We start from the raw sequence: 27,108 nt of genomic DNA, 5'->3' as shown, positions 1-27,108 counted from the left end.
GAAGAAAGAAACAGAAGAAACGGGCATCGACCGTGGACATCCACCTCTGAGTCAGCGGAGTTGAAGATTTGCAGGAGAGGCTGTCGAGAGCGGGGCTTGGTTATCCTGTTGATGGTGCTTCAGCTAATCGGGCCGGCGGCAGGTAGTACACTGATTCTTCCTGGGCTGCGGCGGTCTAGAGCTCGAGCAGGTGGCTTTGCAACGGGGCCGAGCAGCGTTGTCGGGAAGAGGAGAGAGAGAGAGGGTGGAGCACACAGGGCGCGGCCGGTGCTACGAAGCCGGGCAGCGTACAGACCTGAGAAGAGGGAGGCAAGAGTCCCGCAGGGTTGTTCCGACGACGGGGAAATAATAAAAATTAAATGCGCAGAAAGCCGCGAGGAGCTGCAGTTTGCCACGGGAACCGCGGAGAGCGGCATTAGCAGCAGCGCGGGGGGAAGTGCGCGAAGACCATAGGGCGTCGCCATCAAGGCATAAAACGCCAGCAACAGCGCTAGCAACAGCGGAGAAGGCAGAAAGCGCGGGAGGCGCCATCTTAATCCAGCGGGGAAGAAGGCAAAGCATGGGAGGCGCCATTTTGTTAAATCGGGGAAGAAGACAAAGCGCGGGAGGCGCCATTTTAGATTTCCAAGATGCCGAAGACTGGCAATATCACTGCCTTCGATAATGCAATAGAAGACTGGACCACCTATGTGGAAAGAGTCGAGGTATATTGCGAGGCAAACGAAGTAGCCGATGAGAAAAAGGCATCGGTACTGCTAAACTTAATGGGCGCAAGAACGTACGGCCTATTGCGGGACCTGATTACTCCAGCCAAACCGAAGGCGAAGAGTTTTAACGAAATTGTTGCTATCCTACAGGAACACCTAAATCCTACACCGCTGCTGATAGCAGAAAGATTTAAATTCCACAGGAGAAATCAGCATAAAGATGAGAGCAATGCTGATTACCTTACGGAACTACGCAAGCTATCAAAGCACTGCCAGTTCGGAGCAGGACTGGCAGATACCTTACGGGACAAATTTGTCTGTGGACTCCTGAGTGAAGGAACCCAGAAGAGGTTACTCTCAGAGAAAGAGCTGACACTAGATAAGGCTTTCAGCGTGGCAGTATCGTACGAAGCAGCAGCAAGGGGAGCTGCGGAAATACAGCAAAAGCCACAGGAATACGGCACCCACGAAATGACACGGGGATTTGCAAAATGTTATCGCTGCGGCAGAACAACCCATGACCAGAAGGACTGCTGGTCCAAGGACAAAATATGCAGGCAATGCGGAAAGATGGGACACATTGCACGAGTTTGCAGGTCTGGGAAGAAGACCGACGACAGCAAAAAGGCTACTAAGGAACCATACAGGAAAGTACAAAAGATGACGGACAGTAGTTCCGAAGACCAGATGAGCGATAGTGAATCCGGGAACAAGAGACTAAGCTGTCTCAAACTTCACAACGTAATTGCAAAAGAGGATCACCGAACCATTTGGGTCACCCTCACGATAGCAGGGTCCCAAGTCAAAATGGAATTGGATACAGGATCAGCTCTAACCGTCATGAATCGACGAGACTACGAGTGGCTATTCTCACACATACCCTTGAAAGAGACATCCATTGTCTTGAAGACGTATACAGGGCAAAAAGTGTACCCCAGAGGAAAAATAAGGGTGCCTGTCGAATACAACGGCAAGGAAAGACGGAAATTGTATCTGCACATACTGCAAGATGGTGGACCACCGTTATTGGGACGTGAATGGATCAGAAAGATAAGTTTAGACTGGCACTCCATTCAGGCACTGACGGTGGCTGGTAAAAAGGATGACGACGTCACTCCTGGACGATTGTCAACAATCTTAGCTAACGCCAAAGAGGTATTTCAACAAGAACTGGGAACTCTTAAAGGCGTAACCGCCTCAATAAAAATAGAAGAGAATGCAATTCCCAAGTTTTTCAAAGCAAGACCGGTACCATATGCAATTCGCCCAGCCGTCGAGGCAGAGCTGGAAAATCTGGAGAATGCAGGCGTGTTATCTAAGGTAGACTGGAGCGAGTGGGCGACACCCATCGTTCCTGTCCTGAAGAAAACGTTAAACAATAAGTCTGAGGAGCCAAGGAAGGTTCGCATCTGTGGGGACTTCAAGGTGATGGTGAACCCAATCCTTCACACAGTACAATATCCTCTTCCAAGGATAGAAGATATCTTCACCTCACTATCTGGAGGGAAGCGTTTTACAAAAATTGACCTAGCACAAGCGTATTTGCAGATGGAGGTTTTAGAATCCTCTAGGAAGTATCTCACGATAAACACTCACAAAGGTCTTTACCAGTATAATCGACTGGTATTCGGAGTAGCATCAGCTCCGGCGATATGGCAAAGAGCGATGGAACAAGTCCTGCAAGGAATTCCGGGGAGTCAGTGTTACTTGGACGACATCCTAGTGACAGGTGAAGATGACAGTGAACACCTTGCCAACCTAGAGCAGGTGCTTACTAGACTACGTGAACATGGGCTACGGGCCAATCGCCCCAAGTGCGAGTTTTTTAAGAAACAGATATCGTATTGTGGCCACGTGATTGATGAAGAGGGGTTACATAAGTCCCCTGACAAAATTGAAGATTGAAGTGGTAGTTAAGGCTCCAGCGCCTGAAAATGTGTCGCAACTGAGGTCATTCCTCGGATTGGTGAATTACTGCCATAAGTTTTTGCCGAATTTGTCCACAATTCTGCACCCACTGAACGCCCTACTACAAACGGGAGTAGCATGGAAATGGAGCGATGAATGTAAGCGGGCCTTTCAGAAGAGTAAGGACCTAATCACTTCAAGAGAAGTATTGGCTCACTACAACCCATCACTACTGATAAGACTGGCGTGTGATGCGTCTCCCTATGGCATTGGGGCGGTACTGTCACATAAATTCCTTGATGGTTCGGAGAGGCCGATAGCTTTTGCGTCACGCTCGTTAACTTCAGCCGAGCGTAACTACACCCAGATTGACAGAGAGGCCCTCAGCCTGGTGTGGGGGGTGAAGAAGTTCAATCACTACCTGCACGGTCAGAAATTTACTCTACTTACTGATCATCAACCTCTTGTCTCCATTTTCAACCCTCAGAAGGGCGTACCGATAATGACAGCACAACGGCTACAGAGGTGGTCCCTTTTCCTAGGGGCACACCAATATGACATCGAGTACAAAGGTACCGTTGCCGATGGTGGAAGAAGAACTTGCAGTGGATCCAGTGGAGATATTCCACTCGACCATAGTCGAATGTCTCCCTGTGACGAATGCAAACATAGAAAAGGAAACACGAAATGACCCCACACTGTCTGTGTGGAGTTTGCACATTCTCCCCGTGTTTGCGTGGGTTTCCTCCGGGTGCTCCAGTTTCCTCCCACAGTCCAAAGATGTGCGGGTTAGGTTGATTGGCTATGATAAATTGACCCTTAGTGTTAGGGGGATTAAATACGTGGGGTTACGGGGATAGGGTGGGATATGTGTTGGTGTAGGGGTTATGGGGATTGGGTGGGATATGTGTCGGTGCAGGCTCGATGGGCCGAAATGGCCTCTATCTGCACTGTGGGGTTTCTGTGATCTGTGATCTGTGACACTTTCCAGGGTCTATGATTTAACGGTGAAGGGATGGCCAGCACATGGCGAACCACTGCTGCCAGCATTCTCGCCGAGAAGAGAACAGCTGTCAGTGTGCAGAGGAACCTTGATGTGTGGATCCAGAGTAGTAATTCCACCCAAATTGAAGGATAGAGTGCTCAATGAGCTTCATGAGGGTCATCTGGGAGGGGTAAAAATGAAGAACTTAGCCAGAGCGTTTGTGTGGTGGCCAGGAATCGATAGAGAAATCGAAGAGATGACCAAGAACTGTACAGGATGCCAGAAGGTCCAAAACGCCCCACCACAAGCCCCTCTACATCCATGGGAGTGGCCCTCATCTCCATGGCAAAGGGTGCACATTGATTTTGCTGGTCCATTTATGGACTCGATGTTTTTAATTGCGGTGGATGCACATTCAAAGTGGCCAGAGGTAATAAAAATGTCCTCAACCACCACAGAAAAAACTATCACAGTCTTACGAACCATATTCGCCAGGAATGGGCTGCCTGAACAGATTTGCTCCGACAAGGACCACAGTTTGTGTCTGAAGAGTTCCGGAGGTTCTTAAAGAACAATGGTGTTAAGCAGTACACATCCGCCCCATATCATCCAGCCACTAATGGATTGGCCGAGAGGTTCGTTCAAACATTCAAGAAGGCTATCAAGGCAATGTGTAATGAAGATATACCCCTACAGCACAAGGTGGATAACTTCTTGTTTGCCTACCGGAATGCGACACATGCGGTTACCAACCAAACTCCAGCCATGATGTTCTTCAATTGAAGACTACGATGCCGCTTGGATTTGGTTAAGCCAAACATCAGAAGAGATGTGGAGAACAGGCAGTTTCAGAATATGAATGAAAGGCCGACCAGGAGTTTTAAGATAGGTCAACCAGTTTTGGCCCGGGACTACCGCACAGAGAAATGGCAGCCAGGAACGATCTGTACACGGCAAGGACCTCTAATGTATACCGTGGACGTTGGAGAGAGCATTGTAAGACGCCATGCTGACCAGATTCTAGAGTCACTGGGAAACGTCAACTCCACACCACGATCAGATACACCTGGCGATGAAACCGAAGTACCAATTGCATCTACCTCAGAATCGGTGATATTGGAAGCAGATGAACCAAACAACGACATTGATCCCGACTCAACGTTGCCAGAAGAACCTGATACCCCAAAGAGGCGTTATCCAGACAGAATCAGGAAGCCTCCTCAAAGACTGAACTTATAATTGCTTAACTTCAACTAATGTATCTAGCAACTGTAATTGTAAATATGTTATTTCATTGTTAATCGAATGTTATGTACTGTTTAGCTAAAAGGGGAGGAATTGTAGTGTATGTACTTTGCAGAAGGAACTATATTCTGCAGCCCCTGTATACTGCAGTACCAGTAGTGACCACCCCTGTATATAAGCCTGTGTAGTAACATTTGCATAGTAGTTCCAGGTTGCCTCCATTCAGTAAAGACCTGTTATAACCAACTCCTGCAGTCCGTGTCTCAATTATACACGGACATAATAGTGTTCCCTCCCATGCGCCTGCTACCCTTGACCTTCTAGCTGGTAAATTTTGCAGGTTTGGGAGGTGCTGTTGAAGAAGCCTTCGTGAGTTGCTGCAGTGCATCTTGTAGATGGTACACACTGCAGCCAAGGTGCGCCGGTGGTGGAGGGTGTGAATGTTTAAGGTGGTGGATGGGGTGCCAGTTAAGTGGGCTGCTTTGTCCTGGATGGTGTCAAGCTTCTTCTGTGTTGTTGGAGCTGCACTCACCTAGGCAAGTGGAGAGTATTGTGCCTTGTAGATGGTGGAAAGGCTTTGTGGAGGTGAGGAGGTGAGTCAGAATACCCAGCCTCTGACCTGCTGTTGTAGCCACAGTATTTATGTGGCTGGTCCAGTTAAGTTTCTGGTCAATGGTTACCCCCAGGATTTTGATGGTGGGGGATTCGGCGATGGCAATCCTGTTCAATGTCAAGGGGAGATGGCTAGAATCTCTCTTGTTGGAGATGGTCATTGCCTGGCACTTGTGTGGCGCCAATGTTACTTGCCACTTATCAGCCCAAGCCTGAATGTTGTCCAGGTTTTGCTGCATGCTGGCACAGACTGCTTCATTATCTGAGGATTTGCAAATGGAACTGAACACTGTGCAATCATCAGCGAACATCCCCATTTCTGACCTTATGATGTGTACAGTTGTGGTCACCATATTATAAAAATGATATAGAGGCACTGAAGAGGATGCAAAAAGCATTTACAAGGATGATGCCAGAAATGTGAGGTTATACCTGTTAGATCCGTGATTCTGAGAGTATGATGTTTTCCAATAACTACACGGATGCTGTAACTTAACAATCAACAGGTGTTTACTGGAGTAGGGTAGTCTCAAGACTGGGGGTACAGAGGCATGCTCAAGGCTTATATACAGGTGTGGTCACTGCCGGTACTACAGTATACAGGAGCTGTAAAAGTAGTTCTCTCTTAAAGGTACATACACTACAATTCCTCCCCTTTTAGATTAGCAGTACCCATAATATTCAAATAACAATTAACACTTTAACATGCACATTAAACAAAAATAGTCCATTTATAGATTCAGTCTTTGGGGCGGCTTCCTGATCCTTTCTGGATAGCGCCTTTCCTGAGGTTCTTGTTCTTGGTGCGGAGGCGATTCTGGCCCCTTTTTGTCGGTTAGTTCATCAGTTTCCACTGCTACTGGTTCTGAGGTAGATGCTACCAGTATGTCGGGTTCATCCCCAGGTACGCGAGACATGGGGTTGACTCGTTCCTGTGACGCTAAGATCTGATCGACGTGGCATCTCACAATGTTCTCCCCGACATCCACTGTGTACATTAATGGCCCCTGCCTTGTGCATATCGTTCCGGGTTGCCATTTCTCTGTTCGGTAGTCACGGGCCAAGACTGGTTGTCCTACATTGAAGCTCCTTGTCGCCTTCTCGTTGATGTGCTGGAATTGTTTATCCTCAACATTTCTTCGCACATTTGGTCTGAGCAAAACCAGACGAGATCTCAACCTTCGGTTAAAGAACATCATGGCCGGGGTCTGGTTGGTAACTGCATGTGTCACATTTCTGTAGGCTAATAGGAAATTGTCCACCTTATGCTGTAGTGGAATTTCATCGTCGCACATGGCATTTATCGCCTTTTTAAAGGTTTGTACGAACCTCTCAGCCAATCCATTTGTGGCTGGATGATACGGGGCGGATGTGTAATGCCTTACCCCATTCCTTCTCATAAATTTCCGAAACTCTTCGGACACAAACTGTGGTCCATTATCAGAGCAAATCTGCTCTGGCAAGCCGTTCCTGGCAAATATGGTCCGTAGGACTGCAATCGTTTTCTCTGTAGTGGTTGAGGACATTTTTATCACCTCAGGCCATTTTGAGTGAGCATCCACTGCTATTAAGAACATTGAGTCCATGAATGGACCAGCAAAATCAATATGCACCCGTTGCCATGGAGAGGAGGGCCACTCCCATGGGTGTAGAGGGGCATGTGGTGGTGCATTTTGGACCTTCTGGCATCCTGAGCAGCTCTTGGTTAGGTCCTCGATTTGTTGATCGATCCCCGGCCACCACACATAAGCCCTAGCAAGGCTTTTCATTTTCACCCCTCCCAGATGACCTTCATGAAGCTCATTTAGCATTCTCTCCCTTAACTTGGGTGGAATCACCACTCGGGATCCACACATCACTGTCCCCTGGCATACTGACAGCTGTTCTCTTCTGGATGAGAATGCTGGCAACAGTGAGTCACCATGTGTTGGCCATCCCCTCACCATCAAATCATATACCCGAGACAGTGTCGGATCATTGCGGGTCTCTGTAGTGTATGTAACCTGTACCACCTTAAGAGGATACCTTAAGGTGATGGACTACTTTTTGATGGCTCCTGTACATTGTAGTACCGGTGGTGACCACACCGGTATATAAACCCTGCGGAGCAAAGTGTATCTCAGTTCAGCCCTGACCCTCAATCACTAAAGACCTGTTTACTTACTTCTGTAGTCTGTGTCCTGTTATTCAGTATAACTGCAATTGAAAACACAGACTCAACAGTGGCGACGAGTCTGATCTTACCTAGCGGCAGTTTTGCATCAAAGGAAGCTTCGTCCTCAGAAACGGGCGTCGAACAAGGGCATCCGCCCTCAACATTCTGCTGAGCACTGCATCGCACGGGAGGCCATCGGGAACCCGGGTTGGTTTGCGGGCCACGTAGTCAAGCATCAGTGAGCATCCCTTCTACGACAGCGGCGGGTAAGCCCGATCGAGCGACATGGGGGGGGGAAGTCGGCCGAGTTGTCAGTGGGAGAAGGGGAGGGAAAACGACGAAAAGGGTGGAGAACACGACCGCAGCCGGTGTCAGGGGCCGGACTGCAATCAGGCAGAGACGCGCAGCAGCCAGAAAAGCGTTTATGGCCACAAGGACCGCGGGAGCGGCGGGGAACAAGAGCAGCAGCGCAGGGAAAAATAAAGGATCGCTGGGAGGCGTGAACGGCAACAGCGCAGGAATCGCCATTTTGAGTCGGCGGTGGAAGAAGACAAGCGCGGGAAAAGCCGCCAAGTGCAGGAAAAGCCGCCATCTTAAATAGAAAAAAAAAGAAAAAAATAATATCCGAAGGGAAAGGTGAAACTCAGCAAGGATGCCAAAAACGGGTAACATCACTGCTTTTGATAGCGATGTGGAAGATTGGGCCACTTATGTGGAACGCATCGAAGTTTACTGTACAACAAATGAGATACCGGATGATAAGAAAGCACTAACCCTATTAAACTCGATGGGTGCAAAGACGTACGGGATATTAAGGAACCTTGTAACACCAGACAAACCGGTAGGGAAGAGTTTCGCGGATATTGTTACTATCCTGCAAGAGCATTTAAAGCCCACGCCGCTGCTGATAGCGGAACGATTTAAATTCTACAAAAGAATTCAACTTAAAGAAGAAAGCAACGCGGAATTCCTAACAGAACTGCGCAAGTTATCAAAGTACTGCCAGTTCGGAACAGGACTAGCAGACGCACTGAGAGATAAGTTTGTGTGTGGGCTCCTAAGGGAAGGAACCCAGAAGCGACTGCTAGAGGTAAAGGACCTTACGCTGGACAAAGCTTTCAGCATTGCAGCATCCCACGAGGCAGCAACACGGGGCACTGCAGAGATACAGCAAAGGCCATTGGAATTCAGCACCAATGAAATGGCATTGGGCACAGTAAAGTGCTATCGTTGTGGAAGGACAACGCATGACCAGAACCAGTGCTGGTTCAAAGATAAAGAATGCAGGCAATGTGGCAAACTTGGTCACATAGCGAGAGTGTGCCGGTCAGGAAAGAAGACCAGCAGCAAAAAGTCACCTCAGGAGAAGTACAAAAAAGTACACAAGGTGACAGAGAACAGTTCGGATGAACAGAGGACGGATTCAGACTCCAGCAGTAAGCAACTGGGTTGTCTGAAAATACATAATGTGGGTAACACAGCAGACCACCAAACTATCTGGGTCATGCTTCGGATAGCAGGAGTCCAAGTGAAGATGGAATTGGACACTGGGTCGGCATTAACGGTCATGAATAAGCAAGATTACAAAAGGTTATTCTCGCACATTCCCCTGAGGGATACGGAGATTGTATTGAAAACATACACGGGGCAAATAGTATACCCCAAAGGAAAGATAAAAGTAAACGTGGTCTACAATGGTAAAGAAAGTCAGAAAATGGACTTGTATGTGTTACCTGATGGAGGTCCGCCACTACTGGGACGGGAATGGATCCGGAGAATAAATGTGGACTGGCATTCCATACAAGCACTGACTGTAGATGCCTGTAAGGAGGACGACGTCAAACCTAAACGACTGTCCAAAATCTTAGACGATGCTAAGGAGGTGTTCCAACAGGGACTTGGAACACTGAAAGGAATTACAGCAACCATCAAGGTTGAAGAACATGCAAACCCAAAATTTTTCAAAGCCAGTCCGGTGCCTTATGCGATACGACCTGCTGTGGAAGCAGAGCTGGAAGGGCTAGAACGTTCAGGGGTACTGTCCAAGGTGGACTGGAGCGAATGGGCAACACCCATTGTTCCTGTCATGAAGCGTTCATTGAGCAACAAGCCGGGGGAACCTGGGAAGGTTCGCATCTGTGGCGATTTCAAGATCACTGTTAATCCGGTTCTTCACACGGTGCAATATCCGCTTCCGCGGATTGAAGATACCTTCGCTTCGCTGTCTGGCGGGAAACACTTCACTAAGATAGACCTGGCGCAGGCGTACCTACAGATGGAAGTTGATGAAGCGTCACGTCAATATCTCACGAACAACACGCATAAGGGCTTATATCGGTATAATAGACTGATTTTTGGAGTGGCATCGGCTCCAGCGATTTGGCAATGGGCCATGGAGCAGGTATTGCAGGGAATTCCAGGCACACAATGCCACCTGGATGACATCCTGATTACAGGAGATAACAATAAGGATCACCTCGTGAATTTGGAGCAGGTGCTCATCAGATTGAAAGAATATGGGCTCAGAGTTAACCGCCAGAAATGCGAGTTCTTTCAAAAGCGAATCTCGTACTGCAGCCACGTCATTGACTGGGAGGGGCTCCATAAGTCACCTGACAAGATCGAAGCTGTTGTTAAAGCTCCTGCACCGGAAAATGTATCCCAGTTGAGGTCGTTCCTCGGGTTGGTTAACTATTACCACAAGTTTCTTCCAAATTTATCCACGGTGTTACACCCGCTAAACACTCTTTTGCAAATGGGAATACCATGGAAGTGGAGCGATGATTGTAAGTGGGCTTTTCAAAAGAGCAAGGCACTGATCACCTCTAAGGAAGTGTTGGCTCACTTTAACCCAACGCTGCCTATTCGCTTAGCTTGTGATGCTTCTCCATATGGTATCAGGGCAGTGCTCTCACATAAGTTTCCAGATGGCTCGGAAAGGCCAGTCGCTTTCGCATCCAGATCATTGACCTCCGCTGAGCGCAACTATGCTCAGATAGATAGGGAGGCTCTCAGCCTTGTGTGGGGAGTTAAGAAATTTAACCATTATCTGCAAGGCCAAAAGTTTACGCTGCTGACAGATCACCAGCTGTTGGTTTCCATTTTCAACCCTAAGAAGGGTGTTCCGGTAATGACAGTGCAGAGGCTTCAGAGATGGTTCCTTTTCCTAGGGGCACATCAATATGATATTGAATTCAAAGGTACAAAGCAACATGGTAATGCTGATGGGCTGTCGCGCCTGCCACTACCTACAGCGGAAGAGGCACCGGCAGTTGACCCTGTCGAGATATTTCACTCGACCATCATCGAATGCTTACCAGTCACCAATGCGGGTATTGAGAGAGAGACCCAAAATGACCCGACACTGTCTCGGGTCTACGACTTGACAGTGAAGGGATGGCCAGCACAGGGCGAACCACTGTTACCAGCATTCTCAGCCAGACGAGAACAGCTGTCCGTATGTCAAGGAACATTGATGTATGGAACAAGGGTGATTATTCCTCCTAAATTAAGAGAGAGAGTTCTGAAAGAATTGCACGAAGGTCATCTGGGGGGAGTCAAGATGAAAAGCCTTGCTAGGGCTTATGTGTGGTGGCCAGGTATCGACAAACAAATAGAGGATCTGACTAAAAGCTGCTCAGGGTGCCAAAAAGTTCAAAATGCACCTCCAATTGCACCGCTGCATCCGTGGGAATGGCCTTCAGCCCCATGGCAACGTGTGCATATCGACTTTGCAGGTCCATTCATGGATTCCATGTTTTTGATAGCAGTAGACGCACATTCTAAATGGCCAGAAGTGATTAAGATGTCGACCACTACCTCTGAGAAGACGATCGCAGTTCTAAGAACCATATTTGCAAGGAATGGGTTGCCAGAGCAAATATGTTCAGACAACGGACCACAGTTCTTGTCAGAAGAATTCCAGAAATTCATGAAAAAGAATGGGGTGAAACACTATACATCTGCCCCATATCATCCGGCTACAAATGGGTTGGCCGAAAGATTTGTACAAACGTTCAAAAAGGCGATAAAGGCCATGAGTGAAGACCATATTCCACTACAACACAAGGTGGACAATTTCCTGATGGCGTATCGAAACGCCATGCATGCAGTGACAAATCAAAGCCCTGCCATAATGTTCTATAACAGAAGGTTGCGGTCCCGGTTGGATTTGTTAAAACCCAATGTGCGACGGGAAGTCGAAAACAAGCAATTCCAGGCCACTCGTAGTTTTGCAGTAGGACAACCAGTGTTGGCCAGGGACTATAGGGATGATAAATGGCAACCTGGAACAATTCGTGCACGACAAGGACCCTTGATGTACACGGTTGACGTTGGAGAGAACGTAATACGACGTCATGCTGACCAACTTGTGGAATCGAGAACAAGGGTCGACCCCATGCCTACGGCAGAGACACCAGTTGAAGAACTTATTGAGCCTGTAGCATCTACCTCAGACGCGAACGTATATGATGATGTTCAATCCATAGGAGATCAAGTGGATGAGTCACCCCAGCAACGAGAACCAGAGACCCCTGAAAGGCATTATCTGGACCGGATCTGGAGGCCTCCTCAGAGACTGAATCTTTGAACAGTTTTGTGTGTAAATTGTATATATGTTATCCATGTAATGTTTTTGGGGTGTACACTGTTTAGCTAAAAGGGGAGGAATTGTAGTGTATGTAACCTGCACCACCTTAAGAGGATACCTTAAGGTGATGGACTACTTTTTGATGGCTCCTGTACATTGTAGTACCGGTGGTGACCACACCGGTATACAAACCCAGCGGAGCAAAGTGTATCTCAGTTCAGCCCTGACCCTCAATCACTAAAGACCTGTTTACTTACTTCTGTAGTCTGTGTCCTGTTATTCAGTATAACTACAATTGAAAACACAGACTCAACAGTCTCCTTCTCTATATCCGCGTTAGTTACTGGCAATCGTTCAATTATTGACGAATAAAATATCTCGATAGGGTCCACTGCTGGTGCTTCCTCCACAGTAGGCAGTGGCAGGCGTGATAGCCCATCAGCGTTTCCATGCTGTTTCGTGCCTTTATATTCTATTTCATATTGGTTCGCCCCTAGAAAAAAGGACCATCTTTGTAACCGTTGTGCAGTCATCACCGGAACGCCCTTCTTTGGATTAAAGATGGAGACAAGTGGTTGGTGGTCAGTCAGCAAGGTGAACTTCTGCCCATGCAGATAGTGGTTGAATTTTTTTACTCCCCATACTAGGCTGAGGGCCTCCCTGTCAATCTGGGCGTAGTTGCGCTCGGCTGAGGTTAGTGACCGAGACGCAAAGGCTACTGGCCTCTCCAACCCGTCTGGAAATTTGTGCGACAGCACCGCTCCAATACCATAGGGTGATGCATCACATGCCAATCGAATTGGTAGTGCTGGGTTGAAATGGGCCAACACCTCTTTTGATGTGATCAATTCTTTGCACTTCTGGAAAGCTCGTTTACGTTCATCATTCCACTTCCATGGTACCCCCGTTTGCAGTAGGGTGTTCAGTGGGTGTAATACTGTAGACTGAGGAACGACCTCCGTTGTGACACATTTTCCAGTGCTGGAGCCTTGACTACTGCCTCAATCTTTTCAGGGGACTTATGTAACCCCTCTTCATCAATAACTTGGCCACAATACGAGATCTGCTTCTGGAAAAACTCGCACTTGTGGCGATTAGCTCGTAGCCCATATTCCTTTAATCTAGTGAGCACCTTCTCCAGGTTGGCGAGGTGATCACTGTCATTTTTGCCCGTGACCAGGATGTTGTCCAAATAACACTGGGTCCCTGGAATCCCTTGCAGGACTTGATCCATCGCCCTTTGCCAAATAGCTGGAGCCGACACTACCCCAAACACCAGCCGGTTGTATTGGTAGAGACCTTTATGAGTGTTGATCGTGAGGTATTGTTTCGAGGCTTCTTCTACCTCCATTTGCAAGTACACCTGGGCTAGATCAATTTTGGTGAAGCGTTTACCTCCAGATAGCGAGGCGAAAATATCCTCAATTCGTGGAAGCGGATATTGTACTGTGTGAAGGACTGGGTTCACTGTCACCTTAAAATCCCCACAGATGCGGACCTTCTTTGGTTCCCCAGGCGTATTACTCAACGACCTCTTCATTACAGGAACGATGGGTGTAGCCCACTCGCTCCAGTCTACTTTGAACAGTACTCCTGAACGTTCCAACCTTTCCAGCTCTGCTTCGACGGCTGGTCGGATCGCATAAGGCACTGGTCTGGCCTTAAGAAACTTTGGGCTTGCATTTTCCTCTATTTTAATCATTGCTGTTATGCCTTTTAGTGTTCCGAGTCCCTCCTGGAACACTTCCTTTGCGTCAGTTAGCATTTTTGAAAGTCGTCCAGGTGTGACGTCGTCATCCTTTTTGGCCTCAACCTTCAGTGCCTGTATGGAATGCCAATCTAATTGTATCTTCCGGATCCATTCACGTCCTAGTCGTGGTGGTCCTCCATCTGGCAATACATATAGGTCCATTTTGGGTATTTCCTGGCCTTTGTATATCACTTTCACCCTTATTTTTCCTTTGGAGTAGACTTTTTGCCCCCTGTACGTCTTCAAGACAATCTCTGGAGCTTTCAAGGTTATATGTGAAAATAGCCGCTTGTAGACCCTTTGGTTTATGACTGTGTCCAATTCCATTTTCACTTGGACTCCGTCTATCTTGAGTGTGACCCAGATAGTCTGGTGATCCTCCATTTTGGTTACCTTATGTAGTTTCAGACAACCCAGCTCCTTGCTTCTGGAGTCTGTATCACTTTTCTGTTCAGCTGAACTACTGTCCATCACCTTATGTACCTTTTTGTACTTCTCCTGTGGAGATTTCTTGCTGTTGGTTTTATTCCCTGACCTGCAGACTCTTGCTATGTGTCTTGCTTTTCCACACTGTCTGCACACTTGGTCCTTGAACCAACAATCCTTCTGGTCGTGTGTTGTTCTGCCGCAGCGATAACACTTCCCTGTTCCAAATGACATTTCATTGGTGCCATATTCTTGCGGTCTCCGTTGTAGCTCTGCAGCGCCACTTGCGGCTGCTTTGTGTGATACTGCCATGCTGAAAGCCTTGTCCGGCGTAAGATCCTTTTCTGATAGAAGCCGTTTCTGGGTTCCTTCACTTTGAAGCCCACACACAAACTTGTCCCTTAACGTATCTGCTAGTCCCACTCCAAACTGGCAGTGTTTCGATAGCTTGCGCAGTTCCGTTAAGTACTCAGCATTACTTTCGTCTTTATGCTGGTTCCTTTTGTGGAACTTAAATCTTTCTGCTATCAGCAGCGGTGTGGGGTTTAAGTGGTCCTGTAGGATTTCTACTATGCTTTCGAAATTCTTATCCACAGGCTTCTCTGGGGTTATTAGGTTTCGCAGTAAGCCATAAGTTTTTGCACCCATGGAATTTAACAAAACCAGTGCTTTCCTAGCATCTGGCACTTCATTCGCCCTGCAGTACCCCTCAATACGTTCCACATATGTCGCCCAATCTTCGACTTCATTGTCGAACGTAGAGATACTGCCACTCTTCGGCATCCCTGGGTGTGATTTAACTGTCAAAAATGGCGTCTCCCGCGCTCTCCCTTCTTCTCCGCTAGCACAAAATGGCGTCTCCCGCGCTTTCCTTTCTTCCCGTGCTCGCCCTTCTTCTCCACTGCGGCTTCTAAAAATGGCGTCTCCCGCGCTCTTCCTTCTCCGCGGCTCAATGGCGTCTCCCGCGCTCTCCCTTCTTCTCCCCGCGGACACTGTTCAGCCCTTGAGCCCTGGCTGTGCTCTGCACGTTTTCCTGTGCGCCTTTCCCGTTTCCGCCGCTTGGTCCTGAACCCGGCTGCTGCTTTACCCTCTCTCTCTCTGTTTTGTTTTCCTCGACGCCGCTCGGTTTTCAACCCCCGGCTGCACCCTGTGCGCTTCACCCTCTCTCTTACCCCGTCGCCGCTGCTCGGCTTTTTCTCTGCCGTCGGTCGGCTCCAGCCGCCGCTGTCCGGGCAGGGTCTGCGCTGTACCTGTTGCCAGTCTGTTGCTGGATCGTCGTGGCTGGGGAACCAAGACCGGCTCTCAACAGCCTCCCCTGCGATGTTCACTCTCTGCCGGATGACTGGGTGGTTGCTCGTGGTCGACGCCCGTGCTTCTGGCCTCGAGTTTCTTCCACCGCCCTCCTGGAGCGAATCCTTGAAGGGAAATGCAGAGTTGCAGGTAGATTCGAATCGCCACTCGTCGCCACTGTTAGATCCCTGATTCTGAGAGTATGATGTTTTCCAATAACTACACGGATGCTGTAACTTAACAATCAACAGGTGTTTACTGGAGTAGGGTAGTCTCAAGACTGGGGGTACAGAGGCATGCTCAAGGCTTATATACAGGTGTGGTCACTGCCGGTACTACAGTATACAGGAGCTGTAAAAGTAGTTCTCTCTTAAAGGTACATACACTACAATACCTATCAAGACAGGATGACCTTTTTTTTCTTGACCTAACAAAGGTTTTTAAAATTATGAAAGATTTTGATAGAGTAGACTCAGAGGCTGGAATTTTTACCTTAGAGTTGGGGCGAGTGCATGCTAGCCGCTTAACAGGTCACCATCCCGAAGTTTTCATCAGCGTGTTCTGCACTACGTATTTAACTCAATTACATCAATTGAAACAGTCATGTGGGTTTCCAGTCAATTAAATGGAGCAGATCTGATAACGTCACCAATCACTCGCTTTTAGTTCAGATATTTAAAAGAGCCTTGCACACATCACAGTTGAAGGTTGTTGGAGGAGGCGTACAGGTGGTTGGGAGAGGTGGCTATTGGTCTATATCAAAGAGATTTGTGTGGGTGCAAGCAAAGATGGAGTCACAGTGTCAGAAGGCTGTGCCCAAGTTCTCAGATGCCTCCCTGGAAGTTCTGGTCCAGGGAGTCAGAGCACGCAGGGAGGTCCTATTCCCTGGCAGCGGCAGGAAAAGAGCAGCCAGAGAAACCAAGAGGGCATGGCTGGAGACCTCCCAAGAAGTGAGCAGTAGGGGTGTTGTCAGCCGCTCCAGGATTCAATGCCGGAAGAGACTTAATGAGGACAAGAAAGGTGAGTACAATGCCAGATTCAACTACATCCTGATGTGCGTGTCACCCAAACCCCCTCACTCTGCAGGTGCACCCATCCCTCTCTGCCTATGCACCTACTTACATCCCCATCTGACTATCCACCACTGACACTCACCCGCATCCTAATGGAAACCTACAAAGTAACACCACAGAAGGAGGCCATTTAGCAATGTCATGCTACTCCCTCAAAGTTACCCACTACAGATGTAGGCCATATATCCCTTACACTCATTCCATCACTCTCACTCAAAGTTCTCTTCTTTCCCTCCTTGCAGGGGAAGAGAGCGCAGAACAGGAGAGAAAGAGAGAGAACTGGAGGAGGCCCTGCAATATATACAAATTTGATGCCTGCAGAGGAGGAGGCTCTCGAATAAGTGGGGTGACAGAGCTGCTGGTGGAGGAGAGAAGGGGACCTCCCAGGAACCTGGTGACACAATTAAATATCCCACATGGCATACAACAGTGACTCCTGGTGACTGATGTCAGCAGCCAGTGAAATGCCATCATGTGCATAATGGTAACGTTACACATTCTTATCATAAGAGGTCTAATTCATGTCTTTACTCTCTCACAGGTCCATCAAGCTCCGCCCCACCTACCGCACTGTCCAGCTGGAGGAGGAAGACGACTGCTCAGAGGAAGATCCATTCTCTGAGAGTGCACCGTCACCAGACCCATGCGCACCCAACACCAGCGCAGATACGCAGAGATGGTGGGTCCATCGAGACATAGAGTAGTGTAGTGTCTCAACATCACAAGTGAGCAAGAGCAGATGGTGGAGACAAGCACAGCAGTGAAGAGTCCTTGCCGAAGGGCGCAGGACACTCCCAGCTCTGCTCAGCTGGATACAGATGCTGAACCACGGGGACCGTTGGAAAAAAAGGTTGATCTTGGAGGAGCAGCAACAATTGCCTGAGGCTCTGGCAGCTTTTCCAGCTGCACTGTGTGTGATTGTGCAGAAAATGGAGGAGTCCATCTCCAACATGAGCACCATCATCTCGCTGGCAATAGCGACGATGTGCTGTTCCATGGAAAGGGATTGCCACCTGCACGGAGCCACTAATGCATCAGTCAAGCGAGAACATGCTTGCTGTGAACTACAGATTGCAGACTCTCATTGATCTCATCTCTAGGAGGGATACCAACATAGACTCGGGCGTTCATCACCCCCTTGATGTGCAGCCAGGTGCTCTCCAGTTCTTTGCTAGCAGGGAAGTGCAGGTGGCCCATGAGAGGGATGATGGTGAGAGGGTACATGGAAGTGGGGGCTCTTCTCAAATTGCTCCCACTTCTCCCCCATTACCTCCCCCTCAGTCAGAGCCCCACATGCTGCCTTGGATCCCGATGGCCGAGTCTTCATCTGCACGGTTGCAGGAGGAGCGGTCTTTGGCGGGGTCCTCACAGGCAACTCACTAAGCCACTTCCAAAGGTGCATACACATCTGTCCAAGACTGGAAAGTGTTGAAAATAAAGATTTTTATGTTTGACACCACCTTAACAGAAACTTTACATAAACATTGGATAAAACACACAAGTGGCTAGTTGGTATGTGTTGTTAGTTGGTATGATTGCACTAGGATGAGGGTGAGTGTGATGGGTGTCTAGTGAAATGGGGATGTGATAATGTAGATAGAAAGGGATGGGTGGGCATGCAAGATGTGTTGGGTGGGTAAGGATGTACAGGAGTAGGGTAGGGAAGGCAGAGTGATGGGGATGTGATGAGAGGCACAGCAGGATGCAAGTGACTGTGGCTTTGTACTAACATTTCCTGATCTACTGAGATAATTGGAACATTTGCAGCACTGCACCCAGGTCCTCCTGACCACATCCCTGCTTGTGCCCTCCTCTGCAATCTGCAACCAGGCTGTCTTGGTCTCCTGGGGAGGTCTCTTCCTTCCATTGGAAGGGAAGAGGACCTCCCTGCGTGCTCTGACTCCCTCCATAAGCATATGAAGGGAGTCATGGGAGAACCTGGGTGCAGCCCTCTGCCTCTGTGCAATCATTGCCAGTGTTTGCAGCACTCCAATGCTGTAGAACACTGACAGCACTATGGTAGATGAAACTTCAAATGTAATGTGGCCATGGTCCCTTTAAAGATCCCGGCTGAAAACGTGTCATGAATGACATCACCAGACCTGCTCCATCTCATTGGGCTGGGTAACGTGCTGGGCGGGCTTAATAGGCCCCATTAAGGTAAGTTCATTTTCAACAGCAGGATGGAGCCAGCAGCGGGGTCGGGACCCGACATGGCCACTGCCCACACCGAACCCACCAAGGTAAAGAAAATTCTGGCCACAGTTTCCACATGTGAGGAGGAGCAAAACTGAAGGCCATCAACATAAGATAGTCACCAAGAAATCAAATAGGGAATTCAGAAGAAACTTTACCCAGAGAATGTTGATAATTTGGAACTCGCTACCACAGGGAGAAGGGAATAGAGGGTTATTCTGACAGAGTTAGATGATGAGGGATGGGAGGAGGCTGGAGTGGAATGGTTGGGTGGAATGGCCTGTTTCTGTGCTTGATGTAATTCTATGAATTCCATGAGGAGGTCATGAAATTATGAGAGAGCATAATTCTTGCCTATTTAGAAATGGGGAAAATTGCTCTGCACACGACAAATATTACAATATTTAAGGACTCGTGTATTTTGGAAAAATAGGGATCTCTTAGTTGAAAATGATTGTTTTCATTTTTCATTTTTTCAGGACCATCTATCTGAACCTCAATCCCCTACGAATGGTGACTACGTAAACACTGGAATGGTCCTTGTCAATCCTTTTTGTCAAGAAACGCTCTTCTCAACAAACACAGAGGGGGATATTTTAACCTAAATAAACAGGTGGGTTAGGAGCATGGGGGTAGTTAAAGTGTTAAAAATGTGAATCCCAACCTGAACCTGCCTCCAACCCGCCGACTTCTGGTATTAACGGAGGCGGGATGAGAGGCAGGATGGGGCGAGCAGCCAACCTGCTGCCAGGAGGCAGGAAGTCAATTTAAATATTATATTGAGACTGGAAGCCTCTTCTTTAAGCTCCATTTTGTGTTTAACTGTAGCTGGTCGCATTTTACGCATCCCGTAAAACCCAGCTGTTACAGCAAGGTGAGGACTACTGCATCCAGGAGGTAAGTGCCTTTATAACTACCTCCTGGATCCAGGATCCCTGCTTAGCCCACCCACACGATCAGAGACAACCACCCCCAAGCCTCCGATCACTCCACAAGGCCTCCTCCCCCTGCCAGGCCTCCGACTCTATGAGGACTCCCCCCCCACCCCCGGCCTTCGATCTATCCACAGGCCTTGCCCCCACCCCCCCCGCCAGGCCTCCAATCACGCAACGAGGCCTCCGCCCCCCCCAGACTTCCGATCACTCCACAAGGCCACCCCCCGCCAGGCCTCTGATCACTCGATGAGGCCTCCGCCCGCCCAGGCCTCCAATCATTCCACAAGGCCTCCGATGCCTCCATGAGGCCTTCCCCCCAAGGCCTCTGATCCCCCCCCCCACACCTTCCTTTGGCCCTCCCCTTCCTGCTCCTCCAGCCCCCGATCCTCTTCAGACCCCCCTGATCTTCTCTTGACTCCCCACCACAATCCTCTGCCAGGCCCCCAATGTTCTACCTAACGACCCCCCCAAATCCTCTTCCCAGACTGGCCCCGATCTTCTTCCTGGCCTGGCCCCCACACGAACCCTCCCTCCTTCCTCTGTGCGGCCTACCCGCCTGGAGCCAGCCTGCCTCTCAATCTGGTTGGCTGTGGGTAGGAAACAGAGGCTTACCATGCAAATCAGGCTCTGCCGTTAAAGTCAGCAGGGCCTGCAGTAAACCCGTTCTCCCGGACTTCCTGACCACCTCGGAGCCCCCGCCCCCGAACCCGCCTTCCACATTAAAATCCAGCCCAGAGTTTGAGTTGTAGTCATGTGAAAAAGATGTATTACCGTGGTAGCTGTACAAAGTATTTATACCTCGAGTAAATCTTAAACAGCAAGCTGGCTCAACCAATGGACCTCTTTTCCAAAACGTCACAGATCTTTTTTATGTGCGAGGAAGACTTTACAAGACTGTGCTTTATAAAATAAAATAATTTCTAAACAGACAATTATTTAACTACTCGTCTATTTGTCTATTTTTTGTGATTTATCTTGTTTTCGTAGATGTGATTTTTCAATGATGTAATATTTTGTATTTATTTGTTAAAACACTGTTATTTTAAGCAGCCTGTAATTAAAACTGTAGTTGGTGCATTAGACCAGAACAATAAATATGTTTAAGCACAGTTCTACCAAGCTAAAATTAAAATTACTGAGCAATACAAACATTTTCTTTGATTTAATCATATCACCATGTACATACACTTTAAATTCCACTTTACAGCAGTCCAGTGGGTGTAAAGCACAAAGTATGAAGCAGAATCTAGTCTTAAAGGACAGTCTCCTCCCTATAGAACAAGTCAAATAAAATTGCTACATTGTGTATAAGATGTCTCAGGGAATCTATTTATTCAGCAAGTAAAAAAGAAAGCTTGAAGGGAACCTACTTCCTTTGTGTTATCACTGGCCAAGACTTTGCTGTAGCAAGGCATCTATTGCTAATTAGACTTGCCCCTGCACAAGTCACTGAAACTGCGAGCTGATAATGTTGCAGTGAGGGAAACAGAGCATCTGGGACCTGAGTGAATGGTGTATCTCCTTAACCAATCAGATTGAAGGATTGTAAAATTACCAGTGCTAGGACTGAGAAGGAAGTGTCATTTAGAGTGGGTGAATTCATTGCCAAATCAGGTACAGAAAGAGAAATAGAGAGAAGAAAGATTGGATTAAGAGAGAGAAAAAAAGAGACAAAGGAAAAGTAAAAACGTTTTTAAAAAATTTAATTTGAGGGGGGAAAAATTCAGTTGTTTGCGCCTCCCGTTAGCACCTTAAGAAGGTGCTAATGGGGCGCAAAGCAACTAGCGCCCGGGCGCGGCGATGTTTGCTCCGCTCACGAAATTAACTAGACATTTTGCGGCGGCGCTAAACACTACCACCACGATCTCCTGCGCCAGCAGATCGTGACGTCAGTCGAGTGCGCAATGCCCCGGTAGTGCCCCGGACCGGATATTGAGTGGCGCCCCCTGCCTTACTGCCTGCTGCTAGCAACGACAGGTTGAGGGGAGCGTTTTGTAGTCAGAAAGGGACTGGGGGAGCGCTATTTAAAGGCAGCCGCTTCCTGCCTTTTTTTGTTGGTGACATTTTTGCACCACGCATTCTGAGAGAGAGAGAGAGACTTCTGGAGAGATTCAACGCTGTGTGAAGGAGTTTTGGGTACTGAGCAGCACTTTGCAGGTTCATTTTGATTTGCCCTTCCTTGCTTCGCCCGCGCTCTGAGGTAGCGCCTCGCTCCTCGGACTTTGCGCCTTAAGAGAGGTGTGTAGCGTCTGATTTAGCGCTCCAATCACCTCTAGGGGCGATAAAAGCCAAGTTTGCCATCGGAGGCGATAATTAGCGCCAGGCGCTAAACTTTATGCACGGCCGATAATGGCGCCCCAAACGGGGCGATAATGAATTTTTCCCCTGACTTCTTTCAAATCTCCAATATCAATTAATATCTGAAAGAACTAGACTCCACACTTGTAAAATTAATTTTCAGAGCCAGAGAGGTTGGTTGGCAATTATCACGTTAAAAGGTTACTTGTGCTTGAAATGACAACTTAACTTTCTGTAGTACGTGCCTACCGTGCAAATACAGAAACTTCACGCCATTCAATGCATTTCAGTGGTGAGGCAGACAGCAAGACGCCATTTTTGCAGCAGCGTAACTCAGACAGGAACTTTTTGATATTTGCATTTAACTGCACATCTGCCCCTCGCCTGAAGTTGCTGTACCATTTACACATAAATAATAGTGAGCACCATTAGCCTTACCTTTATTTTGACAGTAAATTCTGGCCCTATATATTTCTCAATTTGTCTCCAAAAGTGCATTTGGTTATTGTCTCTGAAAGGTGTGCTCAGGGAAATATGAAAGTGCTGCTATTTATAGCAAATACATTTATTCAGGTATCCAGAGCTAGCAAGTGGCATTCGTTATACAAAAGAAGAATAACAAAATTGCCTCTCTTCTTTCTTATTCGCTGATTCTTTGTGTTGCTCTGTTTTTATGTTTGTCTTGCACTCTATTGCTCTCACTCTCTGAATCGCTGTCACAGTTCTCATTTGTGATGGAACTTCTGTTTTCTCTCCAACACTTTTCCACACACTTTCACTGCTTGTGTAAGTCTTCTTCCAGGTGTGTGCTTCTCTTCTGTCTCTTCCCATCTGCCTGCATAGCTTTCACATGTTCCTTTACCCATCTATTCATTTTCTATCTTATAACTTTTTTCACAGTCAGTGTACATACGATGGCAGCTGACATGTTCCAGGTTAGAGGTGGGTACTGGGATCAGGGAGGGAGAGGCTTCTGAGTGCTGCTAGAGCAAATATGGATGGGAGACAAAGAGAGAAATCTGGGGAAGCAGGTGGATGGCTTAGGGCCTGTAAAAATCTGGGGGGGGTTGGTGGTGGCGGGGGATGTGGTGGTGTGGATAGCCTGAGATTGCCATGCAGGAGGTAGTGGATGGTAGGAGTTAAGCAATGAGTTGATGCATATTCTAGCAGCTCCTCAACCACTTGGTTCTCATATCCAACTTCAGCCATCTTCATGTTGATTATCATTGCGTCAAATACCTGGGCTTCATCAAAGGTGAAATAGAAATTCAGTAGATTAGTGTGATAAATCCATGTAGTGAGACAAGGAACTCGAAGAGGCGAGGTATGAGGATTAATACGAGTGCTTTATTGAACGACTGCAAGACAACCAGGCAGGCCTGCTTCCAGGCATTGCACCCTTGCTGACCTGGACAGGAAGCAAACCTCTGACCTTAACAGGAAGTAAACCTCTGACCTTAGCAGCAGCATGGATAACCTTAATCATAACATCCCAGAGTACTATATCCCTCCCCCCTTAAGATTTCTTAACAAACAACCATTCCTGAGAGTCACATAAGGAGTCTCCATTCATCATGTTCCATACTTGATGAATCTAACAGTTCAGTATCAATCTCTCTGGTGGCTTGCGAGCCCTTTGTGAATGTCTAACAGTAAAGTCCCTGCTTGTTTGTGGTGAAGCCACCAGCTGCTCCTGAGCAGTGCTCAGTGTATCTGACTCTGCAACGATGGTTTCCTCTTGACGAATAGGTTCCTGTGGAATTGTCTCTGTCCCTGGTGGTGGCACCACAGATGCACTTGGATAACTGGGGGCAACCCTGTCTTCAGTCATTGCATCTGGAACCTTCAATTCAATTTCCCCTTGTCTGGGAAGTATCTGATCTACATGTCTGTGTACTACCCTACCATCTCCCAACATGACCTTGTATGATACTGGACCTGTCATTGAGTCGATGAAGCCAGGAATCCACTTTGGTCCAAAACTGAAATTCCTGGTAAGGACCGCATCTCCTTCTCCAAAACTTCAGCTCTTTGTTCTTTTGTCATGGTTCTCTTTTTGTTTGTTTTGTCTGTTTTCCATTTTCCTTTTTAGGTCTGGGTGGACAAGGTCAAGAGTGGAGCGTAGTCTATGACCTAATAACATCTCAGCAGGAGAGAGTCCTGTGGTGGATTGAGGTGTTATTCTGTAGCTGAACAGAACCCGTGACACTTTGGCTGCTAAACTCCCTTCTGCACTTTTTTTCATCGTCTCCTTAAATGTTTGTACGGCTCTCTCCGCAAGTCCATTCGAGGACGGATGATATGGAGCCGAGGTCACCTGCACTATGCCATTTTTTCTCAAGAACTCTTTTGTCCCTGTACTCACAAAACAAGTGGCATTGTCACTCACCACGATCTCCGGTAGCCCTTGATTACTGAAGCTCCGACGCAGACAGTCTATAGTAGTAGTGGCGGAAGCAGAATTTACAGGATAAACATCCATCCATTTGGAATGTGCATCAATGATTATGAGGAACATCTTCTCCATGAATGGACCCGCATAATCTAAGTGCAATCTTCTCCATGTTTTATCCGGCCACTCCCAGGGGTGGAGAGGAGCCACTGCTGGTGCCTTCCGGTGTTCCTGAGAAGTGCGGCATATCTTTGTAGTGTCCGTGTGTAGATAAAGACACTGAAGACAGGAGTTGGTTCAGAGGTATTTACTAAGCAAGTCTGGGGGGGAGGTTTCTAAAGGATATACACAATACACAGGCTTATATAGCCCAAGTGGCAATTACCGGCATTACGCACACCTGGGGCTCTTAAAGGCACATACACCATAATTGCTCTTAAAGGCACATACACCACAATTCCTCCCCTTCTAGCTAACTAGTACATCATATTTTAAGTAATTATTAATTACATGTTATATGCAAAATAATATACATTGCTGTATTAATTAATTATAAGTTAGTCTCTCAGGAGGCTTCCTGACTCGGTCCGGATAACGCCTCAGGGGTGTAGTAGTTTCTGGTGGTGTAGTAGGTTCTTCTGGCAAGGCTGATTCGGCTTGAAGGCCAGTGTCGGGTTCATCGGGCTCCAGTATCACTGGATCGGAGGTAGATATGGGTATCTCTACTTCATCGTTAGATGTATAGAGTGGTGGTGTAGGTTGTCCCTTTTCGGATGACTTGATGATTTGGTCAGCATGGCGCCTTATTATGCTGTCTCCGATGTCCACGGTATACATCAGTGGTCCTAATCGTGTGCAGATAGTTCCAGGCTGCCATTTCTCGGTACGGTAGTCCTGGGCCAAAACCGGTTGGCCTATCTGGAAGGCCCTAGTTGGCCTTTCATTCATGCCCTGAAACTGCCGGTTCTCCACGTCCCTTCGGATGTTGGGCTTGACCAAATCCAGCCGGCATCTTAGGTTTCTATTGAAGAACATCATGGCGGGAGTTTGGTTAGTAACCATATGCGTTGCATTCCTATATGCAAATAAGAAGTTATCCACCTTGTGCTGAAGTTTTATGACTTCATTACCCATGGCCTTGATGGCCTTCTTGAAGGTCTGGACAAACCTTTCAGCCAATCCATTGGTGGCGGGATGGTATGGGGCGGACGTGTAGTGCTTTACCCCATTGTTCTTTAAGAATTTTTGAATTCTTCGGACACAAATTGCGGTCCATTATCAGAACATATCTGCTCCGGCAGCCCATTCCTGGCAAATATGGTCCTTAATACTGTGATGGTTTTTTCCGTGGTGGTGGAGGACATCTTTATTACCTCCGGCCACTTGGAGTGTGCATCAACTGCGATTAAGAACATTGAGTCCATAAATGGACCAGCAAAGTCGATGTGCACCCTTTGCCAGGGAGATGAGGGCCACTCCCATGGATGTAGAGGGGCCTGTGGTGGAGCATTTTGGACCTTCTGGCATCCTAGGCAGCTCTTGGTCACGTCTTCGATGTCTCCATCGATACCTGGCCACCATACAAACGCCCTAGCTAGGTTCTTCATTTTCACTCCACCCAGATGCCCCTCGTGAAGCTCCTTTAGTACTTTATCCTGGAGTTTGGGTGGAATCACCACTCTGGATCCACACATCAAGGTTCCTCGGCACACTGACAGCTGTTCTCTTCTTTGCGAGAATGCTGGCCACAGTGGTTCGCCATGTGCTGGCCATCCCTTCACTGTTAAATCGTAGACCCGTGAGAGAGTAGGGTCATTTCTTGTCTCCCTTTCAATGGCAGAATTTGTCACCGGTAGACATTCCACTATGGTAGAGTGGAATATCTCTACTGGGTCTACTGTAGGTGCCTCTTCTATCGTTGGCAACGGTAGGCGTGATAAACCGTCAGCATTCCCATGCTGTTTTGACCCTTTGTATTCAATGTTGTATTGGTGTGCCCCTAGAAAAAGGGACCACCTCTGTAGTCTTTGTGCCATCATAACGGGGACACCTTTTTAGGGTTGAATATGGAGATGAGGGGTTGATGGTCAGTCAGCAAGGTAAATTTTTGTCCGTGTAGGTAATGGTTGAATTTCTTCACTCCCCATACCAGGCTGAGTGCTTCCCTGTCTATCTGGGCATAGTTACGCTCAGCTGAGTTCAATGAGCGTGACGCAAAAGCTATCGGCCGTTCCGAGCCATCAGGGAATTTATGGGACAATACCGCTCCTATGCCGTAAGGGGATGCATCGCACGTCAGTCTGATTGGTAGTGATGGGTTGTAATGAGCCAAAATTTTCTCGGATGTGATTAAGTCTTTACATTTATGGAAGGCACGTTTACAGTCTTCATTCCATTTCCAAATCACTCCTGTCTGTAGAAGATCATTAAGAGGGTGTAGAATAGTTGATAAGTTCGGTAAAAATTTATGATAGTAATTTATTAATCCCAGGAATGACCTTAATTGTGAAACATTTTCAGGTGCTGGGGCTTTTATAACTGCTTC

General features: G+C 47.8%; 1 protein-coding gene across 6 annotated transcripts in view; it reads left to right on the top strand.

Annotated features, from left to right (window-relative positions):
• Positions 1-20,985, top strand: part of tmem108 (transmembrane protein 108) — a 423,054-nt gene extending 402,069 nt beyond the window's left edge. For all 6 annotated transcript variants that reach the window (XM_085988774.1, XM_085988777.1, XM_085988773.1 and 3 more), the window contains one exon: positions 19,418-20,985. In XM_085988774.1, coding sequence (XP_085844900.1) covers positions 19,418-19,543 — 126 coding nt within the window. In that variant the 3' untranslated portion in view covers positions 19,544-20,985. The remainder of the gene's footprint in view (positions 1-19,417) is intronic.
• Positions 20,986-27,108: the final 6,123 nt, after the last annotated feature.

The sequence above is a fragment of the Somniosus microcephalus genome, chromosome 5 (genome assembly GCF_052327205.1).
Source record: "Somniosus microcephalus isolate GS21.2 chromosome 5, FLI_Smic_1.0, whole genome shotgun sequence".
In the NCBI taxonomy this organism is placed as follows: Eukaryota; Metazoa; Chordata; class Chondrichthyes; order Squaliformes; family Somniosidae; genus Somniosus; species Somniosus microcephalus.
Note: the sequence above shows the minus strand (reverse complement) of the source record. Positions and strands in the feature narration are given on the sequence as shown.